General features: G+C 42.8%; 1 protein-coding gene across 1 annotated transcript; it reads left to right on the plus strand.

Moving 5' to 3' along the window:
• Nucleotides 1–2321: 2321 nt before the first annotated feature.
• ABO (ABO, alpha 1-3-N-acetylgalactosaminyltransferase and alpha 1-3-galactosyltransferase) lies at nt 2322–3409 on the plus strand. The gene is given in 2 exon segments (XM_037129502.2): nt 2322–3054; nt 3057–3409. Coding segments are annotated over 2 exon segments (1086 nt in total).
• Nucleotides 3410–21694: the final 18285 nt, after the last annotated feature.

Raw genomic sequence — 21694 nt, forward strand, 5'->3', positions numbered from 1 at the left:
ATAAGACCTTATCTTTAACTGGAACATAAGCAACAAAAGAGAAAGGCAAACAAAGTATAACCAGAGACATTGAAATTAAGAACAATCTAACAATAGCCAGAGGGGAGCAGGGAGGGAACAGAGGGTAAAAGGGTTTTCAGGAACTACTATAAAGGACACATGGGCAAAACCAAGGAGGAGGGTGGAAGCAAGGGAGGGAGGTGGGTTTGGCTGGGGTGTGGGGGGAATGGTGGGGAGAAAATGCAGACAACTGTAATTGAACAACAATAAAGTAATTAAAAAAGAAAAAGAAACAGGTGTTTGTACAATGGAAGTGGCTAGTATTAACAGTTTAAAGGGGACTCAGGCACTGGTATTGGAAAGGCTGGAGTCAGTGAAGCAAGAGCCTAGGTCCTGACACACAGGCCAGGTAGTGCCATGGAGTCTCGCAGGAGAGTCCAGAGGCTCTCAGGCTAGTGGCCTGGCAGAGCTGAGGAGTCAGGGCCTTCTCAACTGATCAAAGACTACACTGAGCTTCTGTTCCTAGTCCTTCCCCACACCACTGGTGTCTGCCCTATTCTCTCTACCTTTTCATTCTGTAAGGTTCTTTAACCTGATAGATATCCAGGGAAGTGCCATGGCAGGCAGGGCAATGGATTTCCTCTTCCACTGCCCTGGGATGAGCAGATTCCTCAGACAGGCACCAGGGCCACAGACACACACAGCTAGACCACAAGCACATTGAGTGCATGCTCCTTATCCTCTAGTGTCATTTTACCATTAAAACAGTTCTTCAGCTTTCTGGCATTTACAATATCACATAGTTGTCTTGATTTTTTGCCACAAAATTAGTATTATTGATCAGGGATGACAATCAAGATTATGCTAACACCTTTGTGCACACCTAGGCAAATGTCACAATTCAAACCACACAGAAAAGATGACTCCATTAAAAGACACTCATCAGAACATTCTTCCTTTCCCACTCCCAACATGCTCAGAATGGTCCCGACTGAGAAGACTTTGTAAGCCCTGGACAAGACATGTCTCCAGCTACACACTTCTGCATGATGGCAGGAGCAAAGTGTCACAGAGCAGTATGCGAGTACCACTTCATGGCACAGGTGGCAGGTGCTCTTTAACTACCAAGTACTCTTTTTTAACAACTACTGTTTGTCTCATAGTGTAGCAGGAGGGGTCTGTGTCTGAAACTTCATCTTTCTTCTTTGGAACTGCCTAGGACAGGATAGGAAAGTGTGGTATGAAACAGCAATGTGATAAGCCCTGAGTCATAAAAGGGCACTGGCTCAAACTCTCTTCACTATCTTGAGGCCTCTGACGGATAGCTGATGTGTGAAAACTAAGGGAGAAAACCAAAAGAATCTGACTCAAAAAAGAAACCAATAACAGAAACCTAGAAGAGGGTGCATGTGAGACAGGATATTCTGGAGTCTGGCTGCTTAGTTGGCTTAAGTACTCACCAGTTAGCTGTGGGGTCATGAGGCAGTCATATACCTCTCTGAGCTTGTTTCCCATCTTGACCATGAGGATCATGTAGCATCATCCCCAGGCTTGTTGTGAGGAGTCAGCAATGTAATGCACATGAAGTTTAGTGGCCTAATCTTAACTACATACACTATAAAGTCTGGTACCTGCAAAGTAAATGCTCAGTGAAACTATATGTGATTATTAGAGGAACAAAGGAAAACAATCCTTAATCTCTAGATAGTTTGACTCTTCCATCTTGGTTACCAAATCATGACTCCTGAAGGACCGCCCATGTTAGCCAGTATAGATATAACCTTGAAGACAGTCTGACTTGATTTTACTGATTTTCTAGAAAGCTTAATTTTTAGCTCACAGTTAGTAAGCATCAGGGGAAGGCCAGAGCACAAGCCCTCTGACGCTTTCTCTGGTCAGGTCTGTTAGCTATAGCTTTGCTCTGCTTTCATCACAATCTCTGTCCTTGACCTGCTCAGTGGCCTCCCTTGAGCCAGTCCCCTGAGACTGTTTCAGGAGCCTTGACTTCTCTTCTACATGCTGGCCAAGAAGTCCAGGCAGCCAGGTGACTAAGCCCTACCACCCTGTTACTTTGACATGACCTCAATTCAGAAGTGAATTTATCAAGTTTCTTCCAGTACAGGAGTCTTAATCAGCTCAGTGGTCCAGACACCCACTGAATGGAGGTAGGATCTTAAGAGGAACAGGGGATGTGAGCACCTCATCGTACATGTGTTCTAACTCACTCTGCACAGGAGAGGATGCTGTGAGTGAAAGGTCAAGGAGGGGCAGATCCTTAGCACCCCTAGGAGATCCAGGCTGGAACAGTCAGAAGTGGAGCCATGGCCAAGCTGGTAAGGACTTTGTCACAAAACCCAAAATGTTACTTGCTTCATCGAATGACCTTTATTCTTCTAATAGCTCTCATCATGGCCTTCTTTGGCTATTGTTACATGAACCCAAGAAAACAGAGGGTGGAAATCATTCAGTCTGGGGCCAGCATCGCTGTTAGAAAACTCCATGACCTGCAAGGTGTAGAATTACCAAGGATGGTGTTAGCCCAGCCAGATGTGCTAACACCCTCTAGGAAAGATGTTCTTGTCATGACTCCTTGGCTGGCTCCCATCATGTGGGACGGAACCTTCAACATTGACATCCTGAATGAGCAGTTCCACCTCCAGAACACCACCATTGGATTGACTATGTTTGCCATAAAATCATACATTGTCTTCCTGAAGCTGTTCCTGGAGACTGCGGAGATGTACTTCATGGTGGGACACAGGGTGAACTACTACATATTCACTGACAGGCCAGACTATGTGCCTCATCTCCACCTCCAAAAAGGAAGGCAAATCATCATCCTCAAGGTCTGGAGCTATGCTCGCTGGGAAGACATCTCCATGCACCGAATGGAAATGATCAGCAATTTCGCCAAGCAGCAATTCCACCGGGAGGTAGATTACCTTGTGTGTGCAGATGTGGATTTGAAGTTCAGTGACCATGTGGGTGTGGAGATCCTGTCCTCCTTGTTTGGCACCCTGCATCTTAGCTTCTTTTTCCTCAGTCGGGAAAACTTCCCCTAGAACGCAGGCCTCATTCACAAGCCCATATTCCTGAAGATGAGGGAGACTTTTATTACACAGGGGCCCTATTTGGGGGGTCGGTGATGGAGGTTTACAGACTCACCAAGACCTGCCACCAGGCAATGATGGTTGACCAAGCCAATCATATCGAAGCTGTGTGGCACGATGAGAGCCACCTGAACAAATACCTGCTTCACCACAAACCCTCCAAGGTCCTCTCCCCTGAGTATATGTGGAGTGAGCAGTTATGGACCTACAGCATGAAATACCAGGTAGGAGACTTGCCAAGCTCTATAAAGAGGTTTAGAGTGAATGTCTTGAAAAAGAATCCAAGAGGGTCAAACTGATGGGCAAAGAATCCAAGAATAACTCACAGGGGGACCATGATCAGCACAACTGAATCTTCCTCCTGGCATGCCATCCTTCATTAAAACAATTTTTATCAGAAAGATGTATATAACTTTGCTTCCTTTTTCCGATCTGGTTGAGTCCTAGCGCTGTCCCCTCTCATACCACCACACAAACACACTCACAGTCAGGCCAGCCTGATTCCTTGGTTCAGGCACAGATTCCCAGAGTTGCCAACCACCCTTAGCTTCTCACTGTGTGCTCTTAATACCCTTCAGGATGGAGAGGTGTCTCAGCCTACCCTGACAAACAAAGGATCAGAGATGAGTCCTCTTCCAGGACAAGGAAGGAGGCCCCCAGACACATGGGGTCCTGCCTCATGTGACACAGGCCCACAAGCACCTATCTGAGCTCTTGGCCAAGCAAATGCACAGAGGTCTTCAGCTTTAGGCCAAGTCATTTTCTCTTTTTAGAAGTTGAAAACAAGCTGTAAGGATTAAAAAGTCCTTTCAGTGTGCAGCCAGGTAGAAGACCCGAATGCCAAATCCAGGTCCTCTTTCTTGACATGTGGCTTTCTCACCCCAAAGCATTGTCATCTGTCTACCAGTGCCAAAGCAGATTACCCCCACACTCTTCCTCACCCTACCTTTATCAATTTATTAACTTATAAAAACTTACCAGTTCCTTATAAACTGATATATTTTCTAGATGATAATAAGTTCCTAATGATTTTGCTGCCCTTCAGCAAGGGCCTGAAATTCTGTGTTTTCTTGCCTTTACTTATTTCCTCTCACATATGAGAGAGAAGTCACCCATTACCAATCTTTATTTCTCATTTGTTGTTAGTAAAGTTTTTTATAAATGTAGGAACCCTTTCCAACTTTTGGACTCCAGTTCTAAGTTGTATGTTTTTTTCTGTGTCACTACTAACAATTTTTACCTAACAGCAATTCAGAAAATTATCTCTGATGCAAATTAAATCCCCTTGGGGGCTAGCTGAGGCCTGCCACCGGCTGTGGGGACAGAGAGGTTCTGCTGTCCTGTCTTTTCCACAGCCATGCCTTCATGTGTCCCAGAGCTTGTCCAGGGTTGCCTATCAAACTTTCAGCCTCTCTCTGCTACTAGAGGCCTCATGACCATCCCTGACCCCTCAACTCAGCTGAAAAAAACACAGCTTCTGTCTCTGTCATTTCTGGTTCCTTATGGTGGCTTTTAAACAGGATATTTCTGTGGTTATTTCAATATTGCAATCTCCCATTGAAAATTCTCTTTTGCTATTTTTTATTGTTGTTCAATTATAGTCGTCCCACTCCCCACCCTGTTGCTCTCCCCTGCCCTGCCCACCCCCCATTCTCCCACCCTCATTTCCCCCACTCTTTACTCCCATAGTCAATCTCCACCACATTGTCCATGCCCATAGGTCCTTCATACATGTTCCTTGACTTGCTCCTGTCCCTTCTTTCCCTTTATCCCCCTCCTCTCTCCCCACCACGTCACTGTCAGTTTTTTCTCTATTTTAATGTCTCTGATTATATTGCCCACTTGTTTGCTTTGTCGATTAGGTTCTACTTATAGGTGTGATCATGTGATATTTGTCTTTTATCACCTGGATTATTTCACTTAGCATAATGATCTCCAGTTCTGCTCATGCTGTCTCCAAGAGTAGGAGTTTCTTCTTTCTTTCTTCTGAATAGTATTCCATTGGGTAAATGTACCAATTTCTAAAATATGGGCTCTATCTGTAGTGATCTGCCTTCACTATTTCTCACAGGATCATTTTAACTTTTGCAGAAATATGAGGCAGTAACAGACACATTCACAGCAATTTCCAGGGCTACCCCCACTACTGGGATCTCAGAAAGTTAGACAGGATAGTGAGTGACACAGCCATCCCACTCCTGAGACTGCATACTTCTCTCCCAACTCCTTCACAGTTTCTGACAGTTCAAGGACACAAAAATATTTTGCCTCTTTAATTTGCTTGTAAACTACCTATTTACTTTCATTTTCATGCTTTTTTTCTTATTTTTTAAAGCCCTCCCACCACAGAGCTATCACAGTGGCCTTCTAACCCCGGGGTTAGGAGGTGTGAACTTGCACTTCTACTTGTAACAGGCTCTAGGAGTTCACCTTGCACAGGAGGGCCTGGGAGCCATGGGTGCATGAGGCTTTTCACCTGCTGCTTACCTGTCTCTCACTGCCTTTTCACACTTTTTTTTTCAAAGATTTTATTTTTTTTATTTTTAGAGAGGAGTGGGAGGAAAAAAGAGAGGGAAAGAAACATCAGTGTGTGGTTGCCCCTCACATGCCCCCTACTGGGGACCTGGCCCACAACCGAGGCATGTGCCCTGACTGGGAATCAAACTGATGATCCTTTGCTTCACAGGCTGGAATCCAATCCACTGAGCCACACCAGCCAGGAATCCTTTTTACACTTTTTAATAAAGATTTTATTTATTTATCTTTAGAGGGGAAGGGAAGGAGAGAGGGGGAGAAATATCAATGTATGTTTGCCTCTTGTGCATCCCCTGCTGGGAACTGGCCTGCAACTCAGGCATTTGCCCTGACTGGGAATCAAACTGTGATCCTTTGGTTTCCAGGCCCATACTCAATGCACTCAGCCAGGCTCAGCCAGGGCCTTTTTACACTTTTAAAACAGCCTTTTCTATACAATTCAATCCACATATCTATATGAAAAATAGTTCAACCTAGAGGCCTAACCTTTGACCATCCACCTAAGAAAGCTTTAGAAAGATACACATTTCCAACTCCTTGCTGGGTATCTCCACCTGGAATGCTAGCGGACACCCTGAACTCATTATATCTGATACTTAAATGACCAAGGGAGCCAGCATCTTCTGATGTCTCTATTTGTTTTAATTGCATTGACATTTTCCTAGACCCCTAGTAGGAAAGCTGACAGTCATCCTTTATTTGTCTCAGCCCAAGTAGTTTCCTGGTGTCTAGTCCTTTATATTCCCTTTCCCTTCCCATTACCACTACTCTAGTTCCATAATTCACCAGCCAGTCATTTACCCCTTCATGTGTCATCCTGCCTCAACTTGCTCCTTCACTGCTACCATGTTTCACACACATACAAAAAGATGAGGTGGTTTGCTTATCTGCATAATGGGCTTGTATCCAGATAAAATTAAACAACATATATGTCACCTCAGGCTTCACTAGCACTGGAAGTTAAACATATATAGTGTCAAGAACCACCGACAGCTTTTTGCTGGCTCTAGCCTTGGTTAGAGTTTCTGGGTTTCCATTCTCCAAAATGACCACTCCAGTGATTAGGGACAGCAAGTCTCTGTAGATAACCTAAGCAGGCTTATTACAATCCTGGTTAGCCTGCCAGTGGCATTTGCTATTTTCTGCACTCTGCCAAGGAGGCTCACCTTTCTGTGCAAAAACTCAGTTCCACTGCTGCTCTTGTGTTCTGGACTTGGGAGCAGGTCTCTCCCATAGTCTTCCCCCAGGAGGAAGGGAGTGAATAGATGAAGTTTACTCTGAGGGAATGCTGGTGCCAGGGAGAGCCCTCAGGCCTTCAATTCTTGCTGGCAGCTGGGCCACTTGAGACAAGTTACCTGGCCCTTTGGAGCCTAATTCTAAAAACTTCAAACTGGGTCACTGTTTCTGCCAGTAGGATAGTTGTACAGCTAAAAGGCAGAAATTTGATTAGGTGATCTGTAAAGCCTAAAGCCTACAGTTAGCCTAAAGCAGAGACTGGTTTAGGCTAACTATAAGCAAAATGAGACAACTAAGTTTTAGCTCCCCTTTTCTACTGTCACAGGTGGGCACAGGTAACCAGATTCTTGGCGATCAGGACAAAGATTTGAACCGAACACTGAGAATTTATAGCAGAGAACATGGCAGCAGACCAACTCCAAGCAGAGACTGACCTCACAGGCTAGAAGGACTCTATTCTTATAGGGTAGATCCTTCCTGGCTAGTTTTGGCAGGCATTTATGTGACAAGTAGTAGTAAAGCTACTGCACATATGGTCTCCCATGGTTTTCCCAGATTGGCCTCCAGGGAAGGGGGTCCCACAATGTTACCTATTTGACCCCCCTTCTCCTGGGGTCCCCCTGTACTAGGTTCACCTTTCCCTTTGCCAGAGAATTATAGCTCTCCATGTTAGAGATTGGTGAAAATTATTTATTCAAGTTATACAGACTTAAGAGTAATGACTTAATGTCTTTATCAAAATCCCAAAGTCCCTTAAAATACCACGAACACACACAGTCCTTCTTTCCCCCTTTGCCCAATCCAAGGTACCGTATCTTGGGAAAAGAAATAGGAATCCGCATGGTGGCTGCAGGGTGGGAGGGGTCCACTCTGGCCAAAGCCATGTGGTTGTCTCTGCTAAAGCTACATAGTGATTCTCTATCACATAGATGCATGATTTCCCATTCTGGCCAAAAACATGTGGTTTTCTCCCCAATGGCTGCTGTGTCTGTCTTTAAATTCCTGCGCCAATCTTCCTCTGCAGCCCCATTTCTGACTCCTCCCACAATCAGCTACACCTGCCAGGCCTCTCATATCCTCCCAGTTTTACTGGGCTGCCATAGTGAGTCTGGGCAATCATCTCCAAGCTCTCACGCAGGTGCTGTAAGGGGGGCTGGGAGTTGCCTCCTAGTTACATCTTGGGTGGAAGTCAATCCCTTCTCCCTAGCTCAAAGCAGGGCCACAGCTATTTAACATATCTTTGAAACTGTTACCGAACAACAAGAGGTCCGAGGGAGGGGCAATACAATATTTGGCCCACCTAGGGATGCCCAAAACTGCTATACAACAGGGGCCCCTCCCAAAAACAAAATACTAAAATCTACTGGGCCCTTCTGTCCGCCGCCAATTGGAAAGACATCTCTTAATGCCAGAGATTTGTGAAAAGGAAACAAAATGTTTATTTAATGCTATTCAGGCATAATGCCACCACTAAAATATCAAAGTCCTTTAGGGTATACACCTACACCCACACAGCGCTCCCTTCTCCCACTGTCCCAACTCCGGGTACCGTAAATCAGGAAAAGAGCACACGTCTGTGTTGCAGGCCACTGGCACCGTCAGCTGTGTCACCGTGGAGGCAGGATCTCTCTAGTTAATCCAAAGTACTGTGCTACCCTCTCATGGTCCACTGGCAAGAGTCCTTTGTACCCAGTTCCAGTCAAAGTCTCTCTTGCTTTTTCAGGCCCCGCAGCCAAAGGGGGCATCCCAAAGCCGCGTGGGCCTCTTCTACCAAAGCTGCAGGAGTCCGCACTTCACCAAAAGCACGTGGCTTTCTTCTTCACCTGGCTGCAGGGATCTCCATTCTGGCAAAGCTGCGTGGTTTTTCCCTTTCACCTGGGAAAGAGGGGGTCTGCACCCTGCCAAAACCACGTGGCTCCCTCTTTCACCTCACCTAGAGGGGGTCCTCACTCTGCTGAAACCGCGTGGCTCTCTCTCATCTGGCCAAGCGGGGACCCTTTGTGTCCTGGAGCCAGTCTTTTCCAAGCTCCCACACAGGCCTTCTCGCTCAGGAGCGCAGCCCCTAGTTACATCCTGAGTCCAAGTCCTTCTCACTACGAAGAGCAGCCCCTAGTTTCCATCTTGAGTCCCCCAAGTTCTATCCTCAGTCCCTGCTAGTTCCATCTTGAGTCCCCTCTGCTTCCTTCTTCAGTCCCCATCCACTACCTTCTCCTTGGCTCCAAACTTGGTCACTCCTATTTAACATATCTATGAAACCAGTTAAAGGTTATAGATATGTTAAATAACCATTTCTCCAGAGGTTAGCTCCAAAACTGTTGCTATGCAAAATAGCTCTCAATGGCCTGGCTCCATTCATCCCTTCCCCCTGGGGGGGGGGGGTGCAGTGAGGACATCTTATATGTCTCTCCAATATTTCTATACACTTTGAATTCTGGACACCTTTCCAAATCTTTTTTTGGGGGCCCCCCTGGCTGCACCCTATATCAAAACCAGTTAAAGGTTATAGATATGTTAAATGACCATTCTAAAGGTTAGTTGCAAAACTGTTGCTATGCAAAACAACTGAATAGCCCTGCTCCATGTGTCCCATCCCCCAGTTCAGACTTGTGGGGATGAGGACATCCCATATTTTTAATATTTCCTGGATACCCTGAGTTCTGGACCCCATTGCAAATTTTTTTGGGGGCCCCCTGGCTGCACCCTCCTATACTACCAATGAGAGCAGTGCTGGCTCCAGTGAGAATGGTCCACAAAAAAATTATAAATGACTTTAATATCTATTTTTCTTCCCCAGCCAGTGCAGTAAGGTCAAATACAGAGAGTTGGACTTGAGCCTTAGAGGTCAGCAGCCTGAGGTTTGAGTTCTGACCCTTCTCAGAACTTTTGGGCAATTGGGCATTATGCTCCATTTGTTTGCTCATTCTTAATCTTGATTTTTACATCTATCAAATGCTGGTTACTCTCATATTCTAAATTTATTAATTAAATTTATTGGGGTGACTTTTAAAAATAAGATTATACAGGTTTCAAGTATACATTTCTATGATACTGTAACAGGGCACAGCCAAGTTGGGGGGTGCAAAAAGGGATTTGGAATGGGGTCCAGAACTCACAGTGTCCAGGAAATATTAGAAAGACATAAAATTTCCTTACTCCCCCTCCCCCCGCGTGAGTTGGGGAAGGGACAAATGGAGCAGGGCCATTGAGAGCTGTTTTGTACAGCAAAGGCTGTGCAGCTAACCTCTAGAATGGTCATTTAACATGTCTATAACCTTTAACTGGTTGCATAGATATGTTAAATAGCTGTGGCCATGCTCTGAGCCAGGGAGATTGAAGTGACTTCCACCAAAGACGTAACTGATATGGGAAACTTTGAAAAACCTCTGTTTAACCTTTATTTGCCCAGGCCCCAGGCGCCCTAGAGAGAATGATGGGGCCGTCTGGGAGGGCAGGTGGCCGGATAGTGAGGACTGGAAATGAAGGGAGAGGTCCCAGGAGACCTTTGCTCACCCAAGACCCCAGGCGCCATAGGAGAACAATAAGGCCGTCTAGGAAGAGCAGATAGAGCAGATAGCCGGGTAGTCACTAGGACTAGGGCTAGCACCCCCGCAGATAGAACCAATTTTCACATTTAGCCTTTGAACTCTGCTTCTGCCCCGAAGACAGAACTAATTACCGCATTCTGCTTCTGTATCCTGCTTCGCCACTTAGATAGGAAGACCCCTAATCTATATATTCCCCAAGAATCTTTTGTTCGGGGCTCAGAATTTGGAAATGACTCCTCTGAGCCCGTGCACGTTAAACAATAAACCTCGTACTCCAGAATCCCTCAGTGTCTGGTTGCTTCGTTTTCCTATAATATAACTAGGGGCAGGTCCCCTGAGTTAGTGTTATAGGAAAATGAAGCGACCAGACACCGAGGGATTCTGGAGTACGAGGTTTATTATTTAACGTGCACGGGCCCAGAGGAGTAAGTCTCCAAATTCTGAGCCCCGAACAAAGGATTCTTGAGGAATATATAGATTAGGGGTCTTCCTGTCTACGTGACAAACGTGGGATACAGAAACAGAATGTGATAATTGTTCTATCAGCGGGGGTGCTAGTTCCAGTCCTCACTATCCAGCCACCCGCCCTCCCAGATGGCCCCATCATTCTCTCTAGGGTGCCTGGCTCCTGGGCAAATAAAGGTTAAACAAAGGTTTTTCAAAGTTTCCCATATCAACAGCACCTGGCATGAGAGCTTGGAGAAGATTGGCTCCATAATATGGGGCCACACCTGCCCAGACTCATGATGGCAGCCCAGTAAACTTGGAATAATACAGGAATACTGGCAAGTATAGCCAATTGTAGAAGGAGTCAGAAATGGAGCTGCAAAGGAGGACTGGCACAGGAATTTAAAACCCAGACACAGCAGCCATTGGAGGAGAACCACGTGACTTTGCCAGAGTGGGGACCCCTGCAGCCATGTGAAGAGGAGAACCACATGCTTTTGGCCAGAATAGGGACTCCTGCAGCCATGTGATAGAGAATCACCATGTAGCTTTAGCAACAAGTACCACGTGGTTTTGCCAGAGTGGGGACCCCTGCATCCATGTGAGAAGGAGAGGAAACCACGCAGCTGTGGCAGTGCAGAGAACGAGACACACAGTTTTGGCAGAGTAAGGACCCCCTATTGGCCATGTGAAGGGGAGTACCACAGGGCTTTGCCAGGGTGGGGACCCCCACAGCCATGTAAGAAGGAGGAGGAGTACCATATGGTTTTGGCCAGACGGCAGACCCCTGCAGCTCTGGTAGAAGAGGACCACGTGGCTTTGGGGTGCTCCCTTTGGCCATGTGGCCTGGGAAACAGGAGAGACTTTGCCTAGAAAAAGGGTGAAAGAACTCTTTGCCAGTGAGAAGGTGCCATGGGAAGGTGCCACATGGCTTTGGATTAATTGGAGATCCTGCCTGAACGGCGACACAACTGATGGTGCCAGCAGCCTGAAACACGACATGTGCTTCTTTTCCAGAGTTACAGTACCCTGAATTAGGGCAGGTAGAAAAGGAAGCGCTGTGGGCATCTGTGGTTATCCTAAAGGACTTTCATATATTAATGGGGTCATTGGGTCACTATTTTAAGTCTGTATAGCTTTAAATAAACCTTTCTGTGGTGGACCACTTTGCCTGGTTTCAGGAATTGTAACTACCCCCCATGCCTAAGGATGAGTAGCGACCTCTGGAATGCAAGCCACAGGAGACAAAGCTTGTCCTGGTAGTGAATGCTGCCTCAGTTTCCTCCCTGCTCCCAAAGCATGGTCGGAAGTCCATGATGGGTAAGTCTCCTCACAGCGAGGGGCTACCTAAGATCACTTGGGAGGCCATCAGGGAAGGACTTGGGGGGCTGAAACAAAGAGCAAGCAATGGACCCTTGTCCCCAGCTATGTGACATAGCCCAAGTCCCCATGTCCTCTGGGAGAAGCCCTTCCTGGCTCTAATCCATTTAAGCCTGAAAACCTGATGGGGAGGGGTACAGTTCCTTGCCTTGCTAGAGTGGATCTGGAGGAAAATCTGGCATCACGAAGAATTCCTAAAAATCCTGCTTTGCTAAGAGTGTTTTCATTCATATGTTAAGGGTCCAAGCAGGAAACCCTAAATTTTCTGCAAAACCCCCTTCCTGACAGACTCTGACTCAGACTAAGCCCTCAGATTTTGAAATGTTATCTACTGTTTGATCCTTGCTGCTCTGTATTACTGTGTATTACAACCCAATAAAAGCCCCTGGAGGAAGGGGCTCAAGGCCCCTTTTTCCTCAGAGAAACTGGCCACCTCTCCTCCCCAAGCAGATCATGTCTTAGTAGTGTTTTCTTTCATCCGTGGCAGATGGGGAGACTTGCGGGAAAAGTCGCCCCCACACCTTTCCTTTTCTTTTCACAAATCTCTGGCATTGAGAGACCTCTTTCCTCTGGCAGCAGACAGATGAGGCCAGTACATGGTCCAGACCATATTAGTATACTGTCCTTGGGAGGTGGCCCTGTTGTTCTGTAACAGTTTTTGGCATCCTTGGGTGGGCCAAATAATGCCCCCCTTGGACCTCTGTTCTGTAACAATACTAGATCTATATATTGCACTGTGTGCCCACTATTTAAGTCAAACCATCACCTGTCACTATATATTAGGTCCCCCTCTACACTATGCCCTCTGACCCCCTTTCCGCTGGCAACCACCATATTGCTGTCTATGTCCATGGGTTTCATCTTATATTCCATACAGGGTGAAATCATATGGTTCTTAGGCTTTTTTGACTGACTTTTTTCACTTAGCATAATATTTATACTGTTGCAAATGGCAGTATTTTGTCTTTTCTTATGGCTGAGTAGCATTCTAGTGTGTATACAAATATGTAAAAGCTGACAGCTAACATCATAATCAATGGGCAAAACTAAAAAGTGTTTCCCTTAAGGTCAGGAACAAGACAAGGATGTCAGTTTTCACCACTCTTATTCGATGTAGTACTGGAAATTCGTCCATGGTTATTGGATAAGAAAAAAATAATAAAAGGCATACAAATTGGAAAGGAGGACGTAAAACTGTCATAATTTGCAGGTGACATGATATTGTACATAGAAAACCCTATAGACTCCACTGAAAAACTACTTCACCTAATAAATGAATTCAGCAAAGTAGTAGAGTACAAAAATCAATAATCAGAAATTTATGGCATTTTTATCCACAAATAATGAACTTTCAGAAAAGGTAACTAAGAAAATAATCCCATTTACTATTGCAACAACAACAAAAAATAAGATAACTAGAAAAAAATTAAACCAAGGAAGTTAAGGATCTGTACTTGGCCCTAGCTGGTGTGGCTCAGTGGATTGAGCAGTGGCTGCAAATCAAAGGGTCACTGGTTCCATTCCCATTCAGGGCACATGCCTGTGTTACAGGCCAGGTTCCCAGTAGGGGGTGTGCAAGGGGCAACCACACATTGATGTTTTTCTCCCTCTCTCCCTCCTTTCTCTTCCCTCTAAAAATAAATAAATAAAATATTTTAAAAAGAGACCTGTACTTGGAAAACTATAAGACTGAAGAAAGAAATTGAGGAAGACAGAAATAAGTAGAAGCATATACTGTGTCCATGGATTGGAAGAATTCACATAATTAAAATGTTCCTGGTACCCAAAGCAATCTATAGATGCAACACAATTTTTATTAAAATCTGAATGGTATATTTAACAGTTCTAAAACAAATATTCCAAAAATTTTTATGGAACAGAAAAGATCCTGAATAGCCTCAGCAATCTTGAGTAATAAGAACAAAATTGGAGGTATCACAACACCTGATAACAAACTATACTATAAGTCCACTGGAATCAAAAGAGCCTGGTACTAGCATAAGAACAGGGATACATAGCTCAATGCAAGAAAACAGAGATCCCAGAAATAAACCCATGCTTTTATGGCCAATTAATATTTGAAAAAGGAGGCAAAAGCATACGAAGGACTAGACAGACTCTTCAATTAATGGTGTTGGGAAAACTGAACTGGCACATGCAAAACAATGAATCTACACCACTAACTTACACCACACAAGAAACTCAAAATGGAAAAAAAAAACACCTTAAATGTACGTTGTGAAACCATAAAAATCCTAGAAGAAAACATAAGCAGTAAAATGTCAGATATCTTGTGTAGCAATATTTTGCCAATATATCTCCTAGGGCAAGGGAAACAAAGGAAAAAATAAACATATGGGACTAGATCAAATTTAAAAGCTTCTGGGAGATCCAAGATGATGGAGGTGGGAGCGGAAGTTACACTAATCTCCTCCCAGGACCAATCTGGAATTACAATGAAATGATGGAGAAATCGTGCAGAACAAAGAACAATAGTGGGAAAATGCCTTATAACCATGGACAAACAGAAGAAACAGCTTCAACACAATGTAACTGGTAGGGAGTGCAGAGGAGATGCAAGAGGGCTGGCTGGGCTCCCACAGGTGGCAGCTGATGTGCTAGAGGGATATCTCGGAGGCCAGGTGGAATCCCTGAGAAGTGTCAGGTCTAAACCTCAAGCTGGGCTCTCCAGTGTACAGTACCAGAGCCCAAAAAGTAGAGATAACATCCAGTGGCAAAAAAAGTGCCAGGGATTTTTTCTCTGCCAAAGACAGACGGCTTGAGACTCAGAGACATTTTAAAGGACCAACACATAATTTTTTCATATGAAGTGATTAACCCTGGGCTCCAGCAAAGGGGTAGCAGAGGGGAGTAGAGATAATTGAGGAGGGACTGAGGATGATGGCTGGGAGAGAGCTGAGAGAACAGCTGCTGGGGTCCTGGTGTTGAGTCATCCCCCATCCTTCAGTAGTCATCTTACTCAGGCAGACCACTCTCCTCTGAGTAGCAGCAGCATGAGGGGAAGAAATAGCCCCACCTCCAGGAAAGATTGGGGTGGGCCTATTGCACTGCCCTGTGTGGCTTAAGCCTCACTGCTGAGTGCACACTGACTACTAGATTAACAACTGAAGGAGACAGTCACAGATAGTAGATTCCTGGAAGTCTCGAAAAGGCTACCTAAGGTCAGACAGGATCATCATCTGAAATCACCAGAGGTAGATCCAGAAAAAATATACAGTGGTAAATAGAAGAGGGTACTGAGATGAAATCCACTGTGGTCTTCTCCATGATTTGCAATATTTTATTTCCTGCACAGTTTTAACATTTACTTCTTATCTTTCAAGTTTGTGCATATTGTCACTGGATTTTATATTATACTTTATTTCAGTTCTCATATTTTGCTTTTCCCTTCTGTTACCCCATTTTCCCTTCCTCTTTCCTCCTATTATTTTTGTTTTAAAGTTTGTTTTCTCTGATGCTACCACTTGGTTTCCATTTTGCATTCACTATTTCTCTCCAAACAGCCTCTCATAATCAGTTTTATTTTATTAAATTATTTTTCAAGTACACTCTTCTTTTACTCCCATCCCAGCCCACCCCCACCATGCTTCCCAGATCCATCCCCTATTCACATGGGTTAATGTTTGTCCATGTCTCATTTATACCTGTTCCTGTGAATTCTTCCCCTTTTCCCCTGAAATTCCCTGCCCTCTCCCCTCTGGTCCCTGTCAGCCTGTTCTGTATTTCAGTGTCTTTGGTTATATTTTGCTTGCTTGTTTGTTTTGTTGTTTAGCTTCCTGTTAAAGGTGAGATCATATGGTATTTGTCTTTCAGCACCTGGCCTATTTCACTCAGCATAATGCTTTCCAGTTCCATCCATGCCATTGCAAAGGGTAGGAGCTCCTTTCTGCTGCATAGAATTCCATTGTGTATATGTACCACAGTTTTTTGATCCATTCATTTACTGATGGGCACCTAGGTTACTTCCAACACTTAGCTATTGTAAATTTTACTGCTATGAACATTGGGATGCATAGATTCTTTGGGATTAGTGTTTTAGGATTCTTAAGATATAATCCCAGCAGTGGAATTGCTAGATCAAAAGGCAGGTCCATTTTTATTTTTCTGAGAAAATTCCATACTGTTTTCCATAATAGTTGTACCAGTCTGCAATCCCACCAACAGCGAACTAGGTCGCCTTTTCTCCATAACCGCTCCAACATTTGTTGTTTATTGCTTAGTTTATGATAGCCATTCTTACTGATGTAAAATGGTATCTCATTGTGGTTTTAATTTGCATCTCTGTGATAGCTAGTGATATTAAGCACCTTTTCATATGTCTCTGAATCTTCTGTATGCCCTCTTTAAAGAAGTGCCTGTTCAAGTCCTTTTCCCATTTTTTAATTGGGTTAGTTGTCAGAGTGAAGTCATGTGAGTTATTTATATATTTTGCAGATTAAACCTTTGTCTGAGGTATCATTGGCAAATATGTTTTCCCGTACACTTGTCTTTTTATTTTAATACTGTTTTCTTTAGCCACACAGAAGCTTTTAATTTTGATGAGATCCCATTTGTTTATTCTTTCCTTTATATTCCTTGCTCTATGGGACATATCAGTAAAAAAGTTGCTGCGTGAAATATTTGAGATTTTCTTGCCAATGTTCTCCTCTAGAACTTTAATGGTGTCACAGCTTACATTTAAGTCTTTTATCCACCTTGAATTTATTTTGATGTATGGTGTAAGTTGGTGCTCAAGTTTCATTTTTTTGCATGTAGCTGTCCAGTTCTCCAAACACCATTTGTTGAACAGACTATCTTTCAGACTATCAAAATGGAGTATCTTTACTCCATTTTGTTATTGCCCCCTTTGTTGAATACTATTTGACTGTAGAAAGTTGGGTTTATTTCTGGGCTCTCTGTTCTGTTCCATTGGTCTATGTGCCTATTTTTATGCCAGTACCAGGTTGTTTTGATTACAGTGACCTTGTAATACAGTTTGATATCAGGTATTGTGATCCCTCCTGCTTTGTTCTTCTTTCTCAAAATTGCAGCTGCTATTTGGGGTCATTTATGGTTCCATATATATTTTTGAAGTGTTTGTTCTATGTCTGTGAAATATGCCATTGGGACTTTAATAGGTATTGGGCATTGAATGTGTATATTGCTTTGGGTAGTGTGGACATTTTGATGATGTTAATTATTCCAATCCATGAACAAGGTATATGTTTCCATTTGTTTGTGTCTTCCCTGATTTCTTTCTTCAGGGCTGTGTAGTTTTCTGCATACAGGTTTTTTACCTCCTTAGTTAGGTTTATTCCCAGATATTTTATTTTTCTTTTTGCTATATCGAATGGGATTTTTTCTTGATTTCTGCTTCCACTGATTCATTGTTAGTATACAAAAATGCCTTTGATTTCTGGATATTGACTTTGTAACCCACTGTTTTGCCACATTCGTTTATTAGTTCGAGCAGTTTTTTGATAGAGTCTATATGATTTTCCATGTACACTATCATGTTATCTGCAAACAGTGACGGTTTCGTTTCCTCCTTTCTGATTTGGATGCCTTTTATTTCCTTTTCTTGTCTGATATAGCTCTGGCTAAAACTTCCAATACTATCTCGAATAGAAGTGTTGAAAGTTGACATCCTTGTCTTGTTCCTGAACTTAGTGAAAAAGATTTTAGTTTTTGCCCATTGAGGATGATGTTGGCTGTAGGTCTCTCATATATGGCCTTTATTATATTGAGGAATGCTCCCCCTATTACCACTTTGCTGAGTGCCTTTATCATAAATGGGTGTTGTACCTTATCAAAAGCTTTTCCCCCATCTATTGATATGATCCTTTGGTTTTTGTCTTTACTTTTGTTTATGTGATGTATTACATTTACTGATTTGCGAATATTGAACCATACTTGCATCCCTGGGAAGAATCCCACTTGGTCATGGTGTATGATCTTTTGGGTATATTGTTGGATGCGATTTGCCAATATTTGTTGAGGATTTTAGTGTCTATGTTCATCAGCCATATTGGCCTGAAGTTTTCTTTCTTTGTTTTGTTTTTATCTGCTTTTGGAATTAGGATGGTGCTGGCTTCATAAAAATAGTTTGGGAGTTTTCCATCCTTCTGGATTTTTTGGAATAGTCTGTGAAGAATAGGGGTTAGCTCTTCCTTAAATGCTTTGTAGAATTCTCCTGTGTAACCATCTAGTCCAGGGTTTTGTGTGATGGGAGTTTTGTGATTACTACTTCAATTTCATCTGCTGTTATTGGTCTGTTCAGGTTTTCTGCTCTCTTTCATTGAGAATTCAAAGATTATATTTTTCTAGAAATTTGTCCACTTCACCTAGGTTTTCAAATTTCTTGGCATACAGTTCTTCATAGTAATTTCTTACAATCCCTTCTATTTCTGTGATATTAGTTGTAATCTCTCCTCTTTCATTTCTGATTGTTTTTATCTGTGTCCTCTCTCTTCATTTCTTGATGAGCCTACTTAAAGGCTTGTGTATTTTGATTATCTTTGTAAAAAAACCAGCTCCTGGATTCATTGATCCTTAGAATTGTGCTTTTAGTCTCTATGTTATTTAGTTCTGCTCTGATCTTGGTTATTTTCTTCCTTCTACTTGCTCTGGGCTGTCTTTGTTGTTGTTCCTCGAGTTCTTGCAGGTGCACAGTTAGGTTGTTTGTTTGAAATGTTTCTATCTTCTTTAGGTAAGCCTGTTTTGCTGTGAACTTCCCTCTCAGGATTGCCTTTGCTGTGTCCCATAAGTTTTGGGTTGTTGTGAGATCATTTTCACTTATTTCCAGAAACTTTTTGATTTCTTCCCTGATTTCATTCTTGACCCATTCATTGTTCAATAGCATTCCATTCAGTCTCTGTGATGTTGGGTGTTTTGGGGTTTTTCCTCTGGGGTTGGTTTCCAATTTCAGTCCCTTGTGGTCAGAGCAAATGCTTTGTATGATTTCAGTTGTCTTGAATTGGTTGAGGTTCGTTTTGTGTCCTATCATGTGGTCAATTTTTGAAAATGTTCCATGTGCCTTTGAAAAGAATGTGCATTTAGCTTCTTTGGGATGAAGGGTTCTATATATATCAGTTAAGTCCATTTCTTCTAGGGTGTTGTTTAATGCCACAATATCTTTGTTGATATTTTGTTTGGAAGATCTGTCCATTTTTGACAGTGGGGTGTTAAAATCCCCTACTATAATTATGTTGCTGTCGATATCTTTCTTGAAGTCCTCTAAGATTTTCTTTATATATTTGGGTGCTCCTATGTTAGGTGCATATATATTTACAATGTTAATGTCTTCTTGGTGGCTTCTTCCCTTGAGTATTATGAAGTGACCTTCTGGGTCTCTCTTTATGGTCCTCTTTTTGAAGTCTATTTTGTCTGATATGAAAATTGCTACCCCAGCTTTTTTTTCTTGTTCGTTTCCTTGAAAAATGTGTTTCCAACCTTTCACTTTTAGTCTGTGATGGTGTTTTGTCCTGAGGTGGGTCTCTTGTAGGCAGCATATGTGTGGGTCATGCTTTCTTATCCATTCAGCTATTCTATGTCTTTTGATTGGAACATTTAATCCATTTACGTTTAAGGTTATTATTGATAGGTACTTATTCATTGCCATTTTTGTACCTGTGTTCTTCTCTGTCTCTTTGTTTTCTTTCCCTTCCTTAAAGCAGTCCTTATAGTATTTCTTGTAGTGCTAGTTTGGTGGAGGCATATTCTTTTAGACATCTTTTGTCTTAGAAGCTCTTTATTTGGCCTTCTATCTTGTGAGAGCCTTGCTGGGTAAAGTAGCCTTGGTGGTAGGCCTCTGGCTCTCATTACTTGGAATATTTCTTGCCATTCTCTTTTTGCTTGTAGTGTTTACATTGAGAAGTCAGTAGCTAACCTTATTGGGGCTGCCTTGTATGTCACTTCCTTCTTCTCCCTTGCTGCCTTTAAGATTCTGTCTTTGTCTTGGAATTTTGCTATTTTGACGATGATGTGTCTTGAAGTGGGCCTCTTTGGGTTCCTCTTGATTGGGACTCTCTGTGATTCCTGGATTTGTGTGACCTTTTCTCTCATCAAATTAGGGAAATTTTCCATCATTACTTTTTCAAACAGGTTTCTATCCCTTGTTTTTCTTCTTCTCCTGTGGCATTCCTATTGTTTGGATATTATTATGTTTCATATTGTCTTGCATTTCTCTTAATTTCTATTCATTCTTTCTGAGCCTCTTTTTCTTTTCTTGCTCATTCTGGGAGTTTTTTTAAAATTTGTTCTTCTACTCACTGATCGGATATTCTCCTTCTTGATTGTACTTTTGATTCCTTCTACTGTGTTCTTCAGTTCAGAAATTGTATTCTTCATTTCCTCTTGGCCTTTCCTGATAGTTTCTATTTCCTTTTTCATGTTGATATAGTGTTTGGTGAGTTCATTGTAGCTCCCCTGTGGTTTCTGGTAGCTCATTGTGAGCTCTTTGAATTTCCTGATAACCAGTGCTTTGAATTCAGTATCTGATAGTTGACTTGCCTCTATTTCATCTAACATTCTTTCTGAGGCTTCCTCCTTTTCTTTCATTTGGGGATTGTTTCTTTGTTTTCCCATTGTTTGTGAGACTCTTCTTGTTAGCCTTAGCTTCTTAAATTGATCTGTTTTGACTCCCTGGGTTTATGGTGTGAACTTCTGTGGTAGAATACCTGTGAAATTCAGTGGTGCAGTCTCCTTCAGGTATCTTGATGTTCTCTACTTCCACCTACTCCCTTTTGTGTGTGTGTGTGTGTGTGTGTGTGTGTGTGTGTGTGTGTGTGTGTGTGATTAGTTGGCGGGGGAGGCATAATGGTTTATGACAGCAGAAAGATATTTTATGATATTTACAGTCATAGAGAAGAGATAGAAGATCTTTAGGCTATATATAGGGTTAACCAAAATCTTCACCCAACTTGCTACTTTTAAGAAAGGATGGGCAAAAGATAAGTCTCTTGTTGGGGAGGGAAGGCTTGTGAGTTGGATCTAGAAAGCAGTGAGTTTGCCGGCGGTCAGACTTTGAGGTAAAGTGAGAATAAAGAATAGTAAATAGGTGTAGCATGTGAGCAAATAGAGTTAATCATTACAGTAATAGAATTCAGGAACCTTTAAAGTGGGCTAAGATTCAGTAGATATGTTGTGAAGTATTTACAGTTGTATAGAACACCTATTATTTGCAATAATATTAGAGCAACAATCATATGACAGACTCTATGTGAGCTGGCTGAATAGGGGTATAGAGCTTTGGGTAGTGTGCTAAAAGAAAACAAGTGGTGTGAAGTAAAGAAAATTAGCAATACACTGTTGAGGAGAGAACAGGGGAAACCTACAAATAATACAATATAACCAGCCAAGACTAAGAAGCCTATACAGAAAGAGGAAGTATACAAAGGTACTATTAAAATATAAAATAAGTGAGAATAATGAAAAAATAAT

The sequence above is a fragment of the Artibeus jamaicensis genome, unplaced genomic scaffold (genome assembly GCF_021234435.1).
Source record: "Artibeus jamaicensis isolate MK-2021 breed Jamaican fruit bat unplaced genomic scaffold, CSHL_Jam_final contig_470, whole genome shotgun sequence".
NCBI classification, from domain to species: domain Eukaryota; kingdom Metazoa; phylum Chordata; class Mammalia; order Chiroptera; family Phyllostomidae; genus Artibeus; species Artibeus jamaicensis.